Source organism: Aspergillus pseudoviridinutans (genome assembly GCF_018340605.1).
Source record: "Aspergillus pseudoviridinutans IFM 55266 DNA, scaffold_1, whole genome shotgun sequence".
Taxonomy (NCBI): Eukaryota; Fungi; Ascomycota; class Eurotiomycetes; order Eurotiales; family Aspergillaceae; genus Aspergillus; species Aspergillus pseudoviridinutans.
The window spans coordinates 3668371-3683620 of NW_025091281.1; the positions used below are offsets into that span (position 1 = coordinate 3668371).

Sequence of the window (15250 nt, forward strand, 5' to 3'; positions counted from 1 at the left end):
ATCATCTGAAGCCCTAACAGGTCTAGCCCAGTTCCGATTCCAAAGTCTAGCATAGTGTCAACGAGCTTGAATACCGAGTACCATGAGCTGAAACGGCGACTAAGAAGTAGTGAGAGCCGCAATCTCAGGCCCGTCCGATCGAATGATTGTTACCCCCGCTGCTTCACACTCTCGCTTGGCCTCCTCCCATCCTGCATCAGGATCAACGCTTCTAGTCGCATCCTCCACAAGATAGCTGTTGAACCCCGCCMTCGCGGCATCCATAGCCGTGTATTTGACACAATAGTCACCAGCGATCCCGACTGAAAACACATGCGTGATGCCCCTCTCTGCCAGCACTGCTTTGAGATCAACGTCGACTGACTGAGCATGAACGGCCGGGTCAAGGTTGCCAAACGCATCTGAGAAGGCAGAGTACATCTCAACACGCGCATCCATGCCCTTCTTCACGTGCAGGTCAATCTTACTGCTGTCAATCTCAGGGATGATAGAAGCCCCCTTGGTCCCTCCAACACAATGAACGGGCCATAGCCTTTGCTCCTTGGTCTCGTTTTGCTTCCCAGGCGCCGGATTGGTCATCTGGAAGACGGACTCAAAGGGGCGATTGTTAGGCTCAGGATGATTGCTCGCAAAGGATACATGATTTTGGGGGTGATAATCTTGCGAGGCTACGCGTATCACAAAGCCTGGGTTGGCGAGCAAGGTATTGATAAGTGGTGCAATGGAGCGAGCCCCTTGTACCGCGAGTGATCCATCCTGTTGCTATGAGCTTCTTTCCACAGACATGAGAGCAAGCTGTGCTGACCGGTGGGCAGAAATCTTCCTGCATATCTACCACAAGTAATGCTGCCTTCATCATGAGTTGGGTGTGACGGCTTCCCAGGGTTAAGAGCCTATTGAAATTAGTTTGTATCGCCCTTCCAGAAGCAATGGTCGATCCCTATACGGGCACAAAGTATGCGCGTTTCCCTTCTATTCTGGGTTTTGTCTGAGTTATGGGTAGCCTTCTTGTCACACTCTCCAGTCAGATGATTATCATGCGCAGTCTGAAGACAATGCAAGCATCGAGCAGCCGGGAAGACACATCGTCAGACCGATGCCCAATAATAGGGTCACGTGATACCGCTCGGTTTGGCAGAGGAACAGAGAAAGCTTAGCGCAAGGCTTGCAAAGGCTGACAATATCCACGTCTAGCCTAAAACCCATGACGGTGTCAAGGTTATTTTGGCAGGTATCTATCAAGATCCGTCAGGCACTTCTTCAGCTGCTCTGTATCACGACTCTCAACGTCCATCCATGGTCAGTTCCACAAAGGGTTAGCGCAGAATCAAGCTCCTGCTGACTCAGCACAGCACCCAAAAGCTTCGCGCGGAGCGAAAACACACGCAAGATTCTTCACTTTCTGTCATCAGGGCTGCGGCCCTTCATCCATCTGTCGAGATCATACAGTTGACAACATTACATCAGGCTCATTTCAACACCCAGATAATGAGAGGAATTCTCAAGGTATGTACCACAAAATATCAATCTCTACCAACCCTTGCTGTGCCATCACATGATGATCTCTTTTTATTGGAGCTGTCCTAGCTACACCATGCGGACAACCTTTTTATACGCATAACTAGATTTCTGATGATTTACACTTTATTTCCTTGGTCACTACTCTTGCAAGCATTACCATTCAATCTTGCTAATTGAAAGCAGCTCTTGCAAGGAACAAGTGAACACACCTTCCAGCCTCCTTGATTTTGGTCTCGCAAAGTCGACTTCCAAGCCGGCACCTCCGTTTCTCCTACGAATAACACATCACACTTGGTGATACTTGCTTACATCGCCGCTCAACATGGCTCACGACCCTCGACTATCCAGTGCGGGCACTGCCACTCCCAATCCGCCTCCTCCGCCCCCTCCACCACCACCGGAGACCTCTACGACAGGCACAGGCGAGGCCCAGGCCGCAGAAGCAGTTACACTCGCGCCGTCGTCAGACTCGTTCAAGCTGAAGTTCTGCACAGTATGTGCATCGAACCAAAACCGTTCGATGGAAGCCCATCTCCGGCTCTCCACTGCGCCCACTCCCTTCCCCGTTATTTCATTCGGAACAGGTTCCCTGGTCCGTCTTCCAGGACCATCCATCACTCAACCCAATGTCTACAACTTCAACACCACCTCGTACTCGCAAATGTATGACGAGCTCCTCGCCAAGGACGAAAGACTGTACCGTAATAATGGCCTTCTGAACATGCTTGACCGCAACCGGAATTTGAAATGGGGCCCGGAGCGTTTCCAGGACTGGGTTCCCGGGATGCCGCGTGTGGACCACGTGTCGAAAGGCGACAAGGGTGCTCTGGGCACGGAAGGAGGCACGGTCGACGTCATCATCACCTGCGAGGAGCGGTGCTGGGATGCCGTCGTAGACGATCTCATGAACAAGGGCGCGTCCCTCAACCGACCAGTCCACGTGTTCAATGTCGATATCAGAGATAACCACGAGGAAGCCCTAATAGGAGGAAAGGCCATCCTCGAATTAGCCACGCGACTGAACGAAGCGGCGACCCAGGAACGTAAGATTCATGGTGCCGAGGGTTGGGAAAACGGTACCGGCGACGCCCGTAGGAGCTTCGACGAACGTGTACCCGAGATTCTGGCTTCGTGGCAGGAGAAGTGGCCTAATTTGCCGGCTCTGTGGACTCTGGCCTGGCTATAGTAACGAGAATCGATAGTGCTTCACACTTGCGTAACGATAATCCGTGAGTTAATGAGACTTTTCTTGGCATATTGGGCAGTCAGTGTCTTCTTGTAGCTATTAACGTACAAATATCACCAGACTGTCGAATAAAAGCTGTTCTGTAAATCCAACTCCAACTAAGCAAAAGGGTATCTCTTGAACAAAAAGCCCAACCAGATCGAACGCCCGTTTTCCAAATCCATAACATCATCGCTGACCTAAGAGTATCTCTCGTCGCTCGGTATACCACCGCTCCAAACAGGCCCGTCTCTGAGCCTGCGTCATACCCTCCACCACAAGCGCAAACTCAGTGGCGCTATCGAACCCGAACCGCTTCGCCATACTACAAAACTGACGTTTCATCACATCCCGTGGTGGATGGAATCTGTACCGAATGGGCCGGCCGTCCTTGTCGAGAATGGAGTCCCGCCCAGTCCTGTCTTGCGAGGACCCGAAGACCTGTACGTCGCCGAGTTTTTCATCGGCTAGCTCGGCACGCCGACTGAGGCGCTCCTCCACCTTGGACGACCCGATGACCTCGTTGTTCAAATGTGTGTATTCAACGCCTGCACCGGCGAGGATGGCCTGGATGGGATCGTGTTTCTGCGCGGTCACGGCGGCCTGGGCCTGCGGCGCGGGGTCGTCGGTGTCGCCGCGGATCATGGCGGCTAACTGGCTCATGACCTGGTCGTCTTGATTCTTTGTTTCGGAGCTGGTGTCAAGCGTGGTGGTCGCTGTGTCGATTTCGTCGACGGCGATGTCCATGACTTGGACGCCGGCCTTGCTCTCGGCGACATTGGTCTTGTTGACGATGTCCCTGAGGACGATGTTGTTGGTTTTGAACTCGAACAGATTGTCGAGCCCAAAAATCTCGCCCTTCCGGTCTTTTTTCTCCTGCACTCCTTTGAAGTATCTCCGTTCGGAGCTCGCATTATAGCCGATGTTGGCCTGCTGTTGCTTGTATATCTGACGCGCGTAGACGATTTCCTCGATCGTGCCGGCGGAGATCAGGCGGAAGACCTCGACGTTGCGAGACTGACCGATTCGGTACGCTCGGTCCTGGGCCTGTAAGTCATGCGAGGGGTTCCAGTTTGGGTCCACGACAACCACTTTATTCGCCGAGGTGATGTTCAGACCAACACCTCCAGACCGGGTCGAGATTAGAAAGACAAACTGCTTTGGGTCGGAATTGAACTCGTCGACAACTTTTGTCCGCTCCTCATAAGTCATGGAGCCGTCCAGGTAGCTCACATTGTAGCTAGTGTAATGAAAGAGCATCTGTAGCATCTTGAGAAGACGGACGCTGTGCGAAAACACAAGCACCTTGTCACCGTTCGCATGCCACCATTTCAGAAGCTTGCGGAGGACCTTCCATTTCCCGCAGAATTCGGGGTTGGCGTAGTTGACAATGGAGTCTCGGGTCCGATAGAGCTGCTCCCACTGGTCGGGCACGGCAATCTCCAGCATCTCCTTATCCTTCTCTTGCTTCTCCAAGGAGTCTGCCCCCTGCGGTATGAGTGTTGCAAGGTGGTTACTGAGCTTCTGGAGTATGGCTATAGCGGGGAATACATAGTTCTGCCATCTGCCCCCGGAGGGCAGAAACTGCCGGCAGCACCAGCCTGCTTTCTTTCCTGAGCCACAGTCACACTTGTCGCTGGATGTCTTGATGTACTGGACAATGTCGCTGTCGAGAATGTTTTCGTAAGCACTCGCTTGCGTCTCGGTGAGCGGACAGAAGACGACCCGGTCGCTCTTCTTCGGAAGTTGATCGGCTATCAGTGTCTTCATACGCCGTAGAAAAAACTGAGGTAGGAGATTTTCGACGAGCTTCTTGGCCGTCTTGCGAGCTTTGCTGAGTTGGTACAGAGTGGCATCGTGTGACTGTCCAATTCTCAACGGCTCTGAGATGGTACGTCTCCAGGTCGTAACGGGGCCAAGTTTTCCCGGATTCGTCCAGTTGAGGAGCGTCCACAATTCTTCGTATTTATTCTGAATCGCAGTGCCCGTCAGCCCGATTCTGCAAAGTGCATTGACCATGTTCATCGCTTTTGTTGTTTCCGAGCTGCGTTCCTTAATGATGTGGCACTCATCCGCCACAACGCAGTCCCATTCCACCATGTTCACAGCATCCTTATTGTGTAGATATGTGCCATAGGTTGTAATGAGAATTTCCAAGCGGCCTGACCTCGCGGCTTGCAGTGCGAGCTCCTTGTTGTCCCCATGGTATGTATCGACATGCCACCAGCCCCAACGGTTCAATTCCGAAATCCAGTTCTGGATCAAGGTCCCTGGACACACGATCAAGGTGCGCGGATACCATCCGTCCCGGCCACTTCGCCTCATTTTCCTCATCCTTTTGGCGTCTCGTTCATCACCTGTCTTCCCGTATGCAGCAGTGAGGAAAGTAATCACTTGCACCGTCTTTCCCAGACCCATATCGTCACCCAGAATGCCCCCTTTCTGATAGACAAAAAGCTCATGGAGAAAGGCGGCACCTTCGACCTGATAGGGCCGCAACCATTGCGCAATGGGGGCCGGAATTAAACCGAGCGAGTATGGAAGGGTTATATCCTCGTACTTCCCGCAAGGTTCTATATTCCTAAATGCAGGTCTCTCCTTGAGGAACTCTAACCGCTCATCGTCCGAGAATTCCACGTCATCGAAATCTGGTGGCAGCTTCAACCCGGACTCCTTCAGGTGGTCCATCCGCCGGTCGAACTGTGTTCGCCGTTTCTGCAGATAATCCGGAAGCGTATACTCCATGAGCTCATCGTCCGAGGGAAGCTCTTCCCCATATGTCCTCAGAACGGGTCGCGTACGAGTGGATTTCTCGTCCTCTTTCTTCGGCCTTTTGCCGACAAACGAGTCAGGATTCGCCACTTTGGTTTTCTTCGACTTGCGAAGATTGGCACTGCTGCGCTTTCGCTTGATAGCTTTCCTCTCTTTGAACTGCTTATACGCTGCTTCGCCATCGTTGAAGGAATCGTCGCCACTGTCGGTATCGGCTATGTCAATGACCGAGGTATCGCGGTTGGAAGGGGACGATAACTGCTTGAACTTGGAACGCTCATGATCGGAGGCGGACTGGGGTGGTTCCAGATCTGATTTGAGTAAACGGTCTCTATCTAAACACAAATTCCTTGGATTAACTTGTAGCTAAAGCGCACATGCGGAGAAACATACAGCGAGAAGGTATTGACGGCTTGGAGAAAAGAGTGCCATCGAGATCGTCATCCTCCGTATCGTCAACAGTTGATACGTCGGTGTCTTGTAACTCCCAATCTCCGCCCATGCTGAAGAACAATGAGGGGCAGGAAATTTGTCTCCAGACGCGCGGAGGAAGTGATGGCGAGAATGCGGAGTGCGGATACTTATCAGGCGGATTTCCCGACTGGGAAAAGAGCTGTCGGCCGCAAACTGAATTTGTCCGCTCCCACTTCGACCTCCGCCGTCTGTCACATTTGTCTTGCCCGCGCAATTCCTCGCACCATTTGAGATTGGGATAAATCCTGAGTCGAATTTCATCAGCTTTATAAGCGCTTCCTCTTCATTGTTGCTTAACACCTGTCTGTCGTCCCTGACGTGTTGGGGAAAAAAATCTTCGTGACCAGCATTAAGTGAACGGTTGCGAAACTGGTTGATGAGGCACAGAAATTGGTGGGCAATAACGATAACTTGAAGAACTCAAAATGCCTCTCGATACCTCTACGACGTATCCTCTTACGAAGCTGCGCCTTGATGGACGCCGCTGGAACGAGCTCCGTCTACTTCAAGCCCAGATTTCTACCAACCCCGCCAGTTCTGGGTCATCCTTTTTGTCCATGGGAAATACATCGATAATGTGCTCTGTTCATGGTCCCGCGGAGGGAAAGAGGGGGGACGCAACCGGAGGTGCTGCAGGATCAGCCGGAGCTGTGGTCGAGGTCGATGTCAACGTTGCGGGGTTTGCAGGCGTTGATCGCAGGAGGAGAGCTGGGGGCAGCGACAGGTATGAGACCTTACTGCTACGCTTCGTCTCTTTCGCTACGTTCTAACATGTCCCGACATAGGCAATCTTCACGAATTGCGACAATCCTGCGATCGGCCTTCCAATCCCACCTCCACACCCACCTCTATCCACACAGTACGATTAGCATTCACGTCTCAGTCCTGTCGGCTGACGGGTCTCTCCTGGCCGCAGCGGTCAATGCGTGCACCCTGGCCCTTGTCGACGCCGGTATTCCCATGCCGGGCCTGCTTTCTGCCTGTACCTCTGGCATGAGCGGCAGCGCCTCTACGCCACGTGATCCTCGGAATGACTTCCTGGATCCCCTTCTAGATCTGTCACTGCCTGAAGAACAAGAGCTTCCTTTCCTGACGGTTGGGACAACAACAGCTATTCCCGTTGGAGAGGACGCTATGGACGAGGACGACGAAGATATGAAGGTCTCCTTGATGGTGATGGACTCGAAAGTCCATTGCAMTTATCTCGAGACAATGCTTGCCGTCGGAATTGACGGATGCAAGCAGATTCGGGAGATCTTGGAAGGAGTCATCAAAGGGACGAACCGGGGAGTATGATATCTACTTGACATCATGTGTCTCGATACTTTTATACCCTGCATGTATACTCTATGGGAGTTGGGCGTCGCGGTTATGATGATAGATGGGGTGATTGTACCTTTTGAATGATTCATATTTTATTTTTTTTTTATCATCCCATTTCTTTTACATATTGATAAACCCCTATAAGGCTAAACTCGTGTTTTCATTAGCAGAGACCCAGTTCCTTAGCAGAGATTCTAATAATGTTCTGGGGGCCAAAGAAGCCAAGCGGCCGAAATGTGCTCAATTCCACTCGCAACCAAACCCTAATTGGTTTGGACTGCTGCAACGGACTTCTTAGCAAACAGCAAACTGAGGCCTTTCGAGCACAAATTATGAAACAGAGAGCAGAATACTTGAATTTATATCCACCTAATGACTATGAGAATCATGCGATCGAGCCACAGAAGAGCAGAGAAAGCGCCGAGGAGCAGCTCATTTGTTCCCTGATGGGCCTGTCTAGTTGTACGACTTCACTTTCTCCCAGGGTGTCTGCTTGCTATCTCTATGTAGATAACCGCCGTGCTTCCTCTTTCTCAATTCTTTCCTCTATTACTCTGCTCTGTTCTGCTCTTCTCTTCTCTCCCATTCTCTATTCCACCTTTCCTCCCTGTCCCTGTCCGCCAGGTTAGGGATTGCCTGACTCGCTACCTCAAGTGCATCTCAGAGGAAAATCCTTGAACTTTCATATGTACCATCGCCTATCCCACCGGTAGAATGGATCATATGAACCACGATATGGACTCCATGGTGTCCATGACTTCGACCATGACCATGGCCATGTCCGCATCCTCGACTGCCAGCGCCGCCATGGGCACTGGCAGCTCTCATAGCATGGGTGGCATGGGTGGCATGGACGGCATGCACTCGTCGTCCTGCAAGATCTCGGTATGCAGCCTCGGAGCACAGCACCGACGACAATATCAAACAATAGCCACCGGCTGACCTCCCCGACCGTCTAGATGTTGTGGAACTGGTACACCATCGATTCCTGTAAGCTTTTGACTGTCTCTCTCTTCACCTCCACGATGCTAACGCCAACATCTCCAGGCTTCCTCTCCAGTCAATGGCACATCACCTCCCGCGGCATGTTCGCCGGCTCCTGCATCGGCGTCATCTGCCTCGTCATCTGCCTCGAGTTCCTCCGCCGCGTCGGCCGCGAGTACGACGCCTTCATCGTCCACCGCGCCCGCGTGCGAAATCAGTACCTCTCCACAACCGCCTCGTCCCAAGGCCTGACGACCGCCACCGACGCCGACGCCAGCGCCGAGAGCTCTCCCGACTCCACCCGCGGCGTCCAAGGCGCAGCGTCCAAAGCCCCAACGCAGACGATCTGCAGCCCGTTCGAGGACAAGACGCCCATCCGCCCCACACTGATCGAGCAGCTGGTGCGCGCCCTGCTGCATATGCTCCAGTTCGCGGTGGCGTACTTTGTCATGTTGCTGGCCATGTACTTCAACGGGTACATCATTATCTGTATCTTCATCGGGGCGTTCCTGGGTTCCTTTATCTTCTCCTGGGAGCCTTTGAATCTGCAGAAGGAGTATGTCGTTCCCCTTCCCTTAGCTTCCTCGGATGATATGCAGAGGGCACGATCTGACCTGTGTCTTTGTTTTAGGAATGATGCTACAACGGTCACCAAATGCTGCGGATAGATCTGCTCGTTGATCCGGTCTGCAATTCGTTAAGTCGCTCTCGATTCAAGCGTTCCGCTGCTCCCCTCTCAGATCCACGACAGAAGAAGATACCTCAAGGTGTTTGTAATATGAGATCAATGATAGCAATCAATTATAACATAAAAGTTTCCTATCTAGTTTCATGATCAGTTTTGTAGTCGTTTTATTGACGTAAGGTCAGGATATGCTGAATAAAGCGATCTTCGCATCTGGGCCAAACAATTTATACCTGCATTCCAATCGAACTCTGATGCTCGACCCCCCTTTTCAGCCTTATAATCTCAAGCCCAGCTTCCTAAAAGCTCTTGAGCCAGGCAAGGCGTGTAGGTCGTATGGCACAGCAAGGGCTTAGTTACGAGGGCAGACCGTAAAGATCTACAGGCGATCAGAAACGGAACCGATTAGAAGCAATTGGCCAGCACAGATTGAAACAGAGACATGCTTGGCTAATAAGTCGGGAACAGTTCTAGATTACACCACGCAAGAAAGGAGACGTCGGAACTCCCCAGGCCTGATCGGAAACAGAGAGCCACAGGCTTCATCTTTTGAGTCGTCAGAACCGAGAGGCTTCCATTTGATCGAAACCGTTATCTTCCCCCTTTCATTGCTTACAGCTCACCACAGTCGACGATCTTGGGACGAGTGGCGGAACGGACAGAACCGCTGCTGCTTCCGAGAGCCTCGATCTCCTTGACGACCTTGTAGGAATTATCGTCCGCAACTTCACCAAAGACAACGTGCTTGCCGTCGAGCCAGGAAGTCACAGCCGTGGTGATAAAGAACTGAGAGCCGTTGCTACAAGGCGATCAGTACAACTCCATGTACCTCCAAAGACATGAACGAATCGCAGGATATAACTTACGTGTTAGGACCAGCGTTGGCCATGGAGAGGATACCCTCCTTGTCGTGCTTGCGGATGAAGTTCTCATCTGCAAACTTCTCGCCGTAGATAGAGCGACCACCAGTGCCCTGAGCGCGAAAGGTTGTACATATTAGCCCTCATGTCCTATTCAGTGTGAAGTGAAAGGGCCTGGGGCCCAAAAGCAATACGGGGTAACGGGTCCGGCGAGGGCGGTGTCGTGTATGACGAGGACTCACATTGTGACGGGTGAAGTCACCACCCTGGAGCATGAAGTTGGGGATGATGCGGTGGAAGGTAGATTCCTTGTAGCCTTCGCCAGCAGGTCTCTTGCAGAGCTCACGGAAGTTCTTGGCGGTCTTCGGGACTTCCTTATCGAAGAGGTTGAAGACAATACGGCCAACCTTGGCTGTCAAGGCACGAAAGCAGAATACCGTCAGTAAAAAGATTCGAAAGCATTGATCGAAGCCAGATTCAATACTGCCTGCCCGCTTTGAGCACAGTTCCGCGCTGATGCTGAAAAGCGGAACTATGGAGGGGTAACGCAATTGTACCCCGGGCCCGGAAGCAAGTAGAATAAAGACAGGGAGGGCATGGAATAACTTACGGCTAGCGGTGCCCACAGGGGCGTACTCAACGTCGAAGAAGACCTGCGACATGGCGGAGGGGGTTTGATGGAATCTGCGAAGAGACAGGAAGGAGGACTGATTGCAATTGACAACGGAGGAGAGGAGGGGACGAGAAGAGAAAGACGAGCAAGGTGGGGTTATTGTTGACCTCAGGCTACGGGAGAACATTGTTGCTAGTTGGTGCTGGAACTAAAAGGAGGGGCAGAAGCGGGTCAATACGGCGGCCGAACGGGGGGCAAGTCACGGGACTAAAAGGTAGAATGAAAAAACATTGCGTCAGCCGAAACGAGCCATGTGTGTAAGTTTAGGTAAGCTGTCGTGATGGTTGCTGGCCTCAGGCTCCCACGTGGTTGGTCGCCCGGTAGTTGGCTGCATATAGCAAGCTCACAGCAATAGGCAGTGTTAGGGATGAGCCATCCTTTGCAGGGCATCAAGACCACAGCAAATCCATCCAATAGAAGCCATTGGGAACATATGAGAATGTCCAGTGACCAGAGTAACAGAGAGGTGCTGCTCACCTTGAATTGGGTATTGAAGCAGATAAGTGCTGCGAACTGAGACGTGCTGTATGGAAGCAGTCGAACCAGACGTGAAGATCGAAGCAGGGGAGAAAAACTAGAGCAGAATCCCAAAATAGTATGGTGCCAAAAATTATGATTATATAATGATACACTGGAGGTACAACTGCTTCGAGAACTTGTTGGAACCTTAGGCACAAGGGAGGAGAAAAAAAAGGAGATACGGAGTAAGGCGGATTCTCGATCTCCATAATAGATAGTCACGTGACTAACGATCGAACACGAGAGATAGCTTCGGGGATATAAACTTTTAAAGATAGGGATCAAAGTATGCTGGTGAGCCAGGCGTGTTGTCTCGAATTGACCCCTGCCTGAGTAGATTGTTATATAGTGCCAATAAAGTCAAAGGTAAATTCAATGTACGATGGACCAGAAACAGGCTGTTCTTCCAACGCGATAAAAATGCTAGTAGTAACGAAGGGGGATCATAAGCAAAATCAAAAGCAGAATTGCCCAGGCAACCTGCAAACAAGAAGAGAAAGACACCACCGCTTGCGACTCGAAGATCATGGAGGTCAAAACGCTAATCGTCGCGAGGAACGAAAATGGAGCAGAAGCGGTGTACAAGAATGATAGCCAAAATTAATAAATCACGTAAGAATACACCGAGTCGAAATGAAGATTAGATCCTAAGAAGAATGGTGAAGGGAGAAAGTCATGAAGCTCCACTAAAGAACACTCCGTTTCACATGGCGGCTCATTGTCATGCATAATAGCTGTAAAATCAATCGGAAATTTGGCAGTCTGTGGGCGCTCCTGCGCACCCAAATCAGAGTTTCCGGTAAGAGACCAGTCTGCCTTTTCAGAAGAATGAAAAACAGAGTTGTAGAACAAAGTCAAGGAAGATGAAGAAGGATCAAGCTTGTTGATAAACGGTCGAGGAACTGAGTAACTTCGTTACCGATTGCTACCGGAAGTCGTCTTCGGAATCATTATCATCCGTAAGGTCAAGTCGATGGACAAGTTCCTTTGTTTCTCTGGCGATTTCGAAAGCAAGGGGCGGAAGTTTCTTGATAACTTCTCGGTGCTCCGCAATATTTACGGCATCCTCGCCCTCGGCTGTTGTTTCTAAGAGACGAGTCCGATGCAGGTTAAGCGTCTGAAGAATAGGACCAGAGCGTTCCCGAAGGACGGGGCCGGCGTTGGATTTATTGATGAAATGTTCCGTGGATGAGGAGACATTGGAAACAATGGAAGAAATGGCCGAAACATGGGTGTTGATGGTCGTCAAAACGTCTTCCGCACGGACGCTGGCGACGAGTGCCTGAATGGACTGGACCAGCCCATCTGTCTGGTCCTCGATGTACAGCTACAGATTTGATTAGTTTTCACCCGGGAAAGACAGGATACAGTGGATCAACTCACCTTCAATTCCTGAAGCTCGTGATTTTCCGATTCAAGCTGTGAGCCCGTCAAGAAACCATTCTGAAATCCCGCATCCAAGTGAGAATGTGTTCCATTTGGAGTACGATTAGAAGGGTCGCTCATAGCACTATAGATTGAGTCGTTATTGCTCATTCTGCTCTGGCTCGGAGCAACGCTAAAATAGTCGGGAGACTTCATCTGCGAAAATTGATCTCGTTCTTCGTTTTCGTTGAGCTCATCTTCTGGAGTGGGGCGGATTTTCACGAGGCGAACGAGTTCAATAACTGCAGTCGACAGGTGCGACGCCGCAGCATCAAGGAGTGAGACGGGTGAAAGACCATTCGAACGGACGAAGTTCTTGGCCGCGGTGATCATGTTATTGGCTGTCGCAGACACTTTCCGCGTAGCTTTTGTGCGCATAGCTGCTAATCCGTCGGCGGGGTTTTGCGTTGATTCAATGTCATTAAGGACATGACGGACTGCGAGAATTACACCCTTAATCTGGTGCATCACGAGCTGATATTCGTCGGATCGTGCGACGCGAAGCAACTCGTCAATGGAAATTTGGAACTTGGTTACATGTATATCCTTGACCAATCCATCGTCGTGCATGAAGCCGTTCCCTTGACTTACTGTGCTGAGGCCGGGACGAGATTCTGAAATGCCGGATGATGCTCGAAGATGCCGTAGCTGAGTCTTAGCTTTGGCGTACCGGGTCTTCCATTGCTGTAATTCTTCTTCCAGCCGTTGAACCTCGCCTGACAATCGCTCTTCGTGCTCCCAGCGGGACTGGGTTTGCTCAGACAGAGCCTTCATCTCCATTAAAAACGTGGCGGCTTCTCGTCTGACTTCCTCGGTCACATGTTGTTGCTCCCGTAACTCAGCCTGCAGGTCCCGATGCTTGATCTCCAGCTCAGAAAAGCGAGCTTGTAACCCGGCGTCCCCGGCACTCTGCCGTGATGCCTCGTCGAGTTGATGTCGCAGATCTCTCTCTGTGGCATCATGCTCGGTTCGCATCTTTTCGAGTTCGAGCTGAAGAGAGGTGTTCAATTCTTCCGCCTGGGATATTTTACTTTCGAGTTCCATCTTGAGGGCATCCCACTCTTGTTTTGCTGCGCCAGTCGCCTGCTCTTCGTGTTACTAAAACACTAGTGTGAAATCCAACATGTCAGTTAGGGCGTCGCGTACCTGAGATCTTTGATGCTCTTCTTGGAATTTCGCCAGCTCCTCATCCTTTGACCTGATCAATTCCTCAAGATTGTCCACCTTATCTTGCTCCTTTTGGTACTTGGAGAGTGCTTCGTCTTTTTCTTTGAGCAATTCCTCCAGCTTGTTGACTTTCTCCTGCAACGCCGACGCCTGCGACTGCGTCTCCGCCAAAAGCTTCCGTTCGCCCTCACCTAGGGTTGTCGCCGTCCCTCTCCTGCTTTGCAAGACCCCGTCCAGAGCGAAAGCATCACTCCTTGCGTCGTAATCATCTTCCGTACCAGCCGCGTCATCATCGTCCTCCACCATGATACTCTTGTTTGGAACAATCGTGTTGCTTTGGAATGACTTGGCTTGCGGCCCGACGTCACCGTTCACCGACGGCGGCCCACCCAAGGACCCTTGGCGAGGAGGGAACCCACCCATTGGACTGCCTGGAGGACCACCGGAGGGATAGCCCCTTCCCATGCGGCTTGGGGGACCTCGAGACTGAGAGCGCCGACTGCCGGGGGGTGGAGGATAACCGTTAGGACCGTAACCATTTGGCGGGTAAGCATTTGGCGGACGGCCACGCAAGCTGGGGGCGGGGCTAGCTCGGCGAGATTCCCGTGCCGGAAACTGAGGGAAGCGCCGTTCTAGTTCGCAGAAGACGTCCGTAGCCAGGTCTCTAAACCTCTGGTGTTGAAGGGACGCGAGCTTCTGGCGTGCTTGATTGCGCTTCTCATGGAAATCTTCCCGAGGAGGCAGGAACGGCGGCACATCGGGCCGCGGAGGACCAGGCCGCCCGGGAGAAGGCATGGCCTGCTGCCGCCGGAGGAGTTCATCGTAAACATCAGTACTGAGCTCCTGAAACTGAGTTGCCGAAAGTCTGAGCAGCTTGTCTCGGGCTTTGTTCGATTTACTGTTCGCTCTTTCATCCCGATAAGATGCATTAAGAAATCGTCTCAGGGCAAGGTAGTGTTGACCAAGAACTTCCTCCAGCTGCTTGTGTCGCTTGCTGCGATCCTCCGCCAAAGTTCCACTGCTAGACCGGGCCGCGACTGAGCTCGGGGGCGACGGGTTGCCTGCATCGCTCACGCCATTTGTAGACCCGTTCGGCGCACCCGCATTGTTCGGACCCAGCCCGCTGGGTGTGCCTGAGGTTGGAGGAGTTGCGAGGTTATTGCGAGTCGAGAAAGTAGGCGAGAATGGTGGTTCGGATTTCTGGTACTGATTGATCCCTGACCAATCACTCCCATCTACGGAGACAGGTGACATGGTGCCTGGGTTGGGATTCATAGGGGGCCGAGTAGGAGAAGGTCACGTCGCTCTGTAGCCGCCGCTGCTTAGCTCAAGGCACCCAATCGGTTGGAGCTTCACACTCGAGACGAAGAGCAGACTGTGATCATGAAATGGGGGTTTCTACTGATGATTGCGACGAGGAAGGCCATCGACAAGGGGTTACTCGATTAAGTCGGCAGGGATAGACGTCAGAAAATGCGAGATCGCGGTGATCAGTAGGGGATGCCTGCGGCTGATCGGAATGTAAATGGCAGGAAGGAATGTGATAAAAAAAGGAGCGAACAGAGCGCCAATGAGCAAAGGGAATGAGGTACAGAAACTCTTCCACAGAGAAAAAAGGACCG

At 51.9% G+C, this 15250-nt stretch overlaps 7 protein-coding genes across 7 annotated transcripts; 3 read left to right on the top strand and 4 right to left on the bottom strand.

Annotated features, from left to right (window-relative positions):
• Window positions 1-99: 99 nt before the first annotated feature.
• Asppvi_001265 (nicotinamidase) lies at window positions 100-856 on the bottom strand (the record flags this gene model as incomplete). Its single annotated transcript, XM_043297566.1, has 2 exons — window positions 100-756; window positions 806-856. 2 exons carry the CDS (start codon window positions 854-856, stop codon window positions 100-102), a joined length of 708 nt encoding a protein of 235 aa, XP_043153501.1.
• Window positions 857-1843: 987 nt separating this feature from the next.
• ssuA (RNA polymerase II subunit A C-terminal domain phosphatase) lies at window positions 1844-2707 on the top strand (the record flags this gene model as incomplete). The annotated part of the gene is made up of 1 exon (XM_043297567.1): window positions 1844-2707. One exon carries the CDS (start codon window positions 1844-1846, stop codon window positions 2705-2707), a length of 864 nt encoding a protein of 287 aa, XP_043153502.1.
• Window positions 2708-2935: 228 nt separating this feature from the next.
• Window positions 2936-6020, bottom strand: Asppvi_001267 (putative DNA excision repair protein (Rad26L); the record flags this gene model as incomplete). The annotated part of the gene is made up of 2 exons (XM_043297568.1): window positions 2936-5853; window positions 5912-6020. 2 exons carry the CDS (start codon window positions 6018-6020, stop codon window positions 2936-2938), a joined length of 3027 nt encoding a protein of 1008 aa, XP_043153503.1.
• A 397-nt stretch (window positions 6021-6417) lies between these two features.
• On the top strand, window positions 6418-7288 carry Asppvi_001268 (exosome non-catalytic core subunit SKI6; the record flags this gene model as incomplete). Its single annotated transcript, XM_043297569.1, has 2 exons — window positions 6418-6716; window positions 6778-7288. The coding sequence occupies 2 exons, from the start codon at window positions 6418-6420 to the stop codon at window positions 7286-7288; spliced, it is 810 nt and encodes a 269-aa protein (XP_043153504.1).
• Window positions 7289-8029: 741 nt separating this feature from the next.
• Window positions 8030-8967, top strand: Asppvi_001269 (high-affinity Cu transporter CTR3; the record flags this gene model as incomplete). Its single annotated transcript, XM_043297570.1, has 4 exons — window positions 8030-8200; window positions 8275-8305; window positions 8363-8855; window positions 8931-8967. The coding sequence occupies 4 exons, from the start codon at window positions 8030-8032 to the stop codon at window positions 8965-8967; spliced, it is 732 nt and encodes a 243-aa protein (XP_043153505.1).
• Window positions 8968-9596: 629 nt separating this feature from the next.
• cyp4 (peptidyl-prolyl cis-trans isomerase) lies at window positions 9597-10506 on the bottom strand (the record flags this gene model as incomplete). The annotated part of the gene is made up of 4 exons (XM_043297571.1): window positions 9597-9783; window positions 9851-9957; window positions 10087-10256; window positions 10455-10506. The coding sequence occupies 4 exons, from the start codon at window positions 10504-10506 to the stop codon at window positions 9597-9599; spliced, it is 516 nt and encodes a 171-aa protein (XP_043153506.1).
• A 1455-nt stretch (window positions 10507-11961) lies between these two features.
• Asppvi_001271 (putative cell polarity protein) lies at window positions 11962-14903 on the bottom strand (the record flags this gene model as incomplete). The annotated part of the gene is made up of 3 exons (XM_043297572.1): window positions 11962-12363; window positions 12420-13544; window positions 13608-14903. 3 exons carry the CDS (start codon window positions 14901-14903, stop codon window positions 11962-11964), a joined length of 2823 nt encoding a protein of 940 aa, XP_043153507.1.
• Between the last annotated feature and the right edge of the window lie 347 nt (window positions 14904-15250).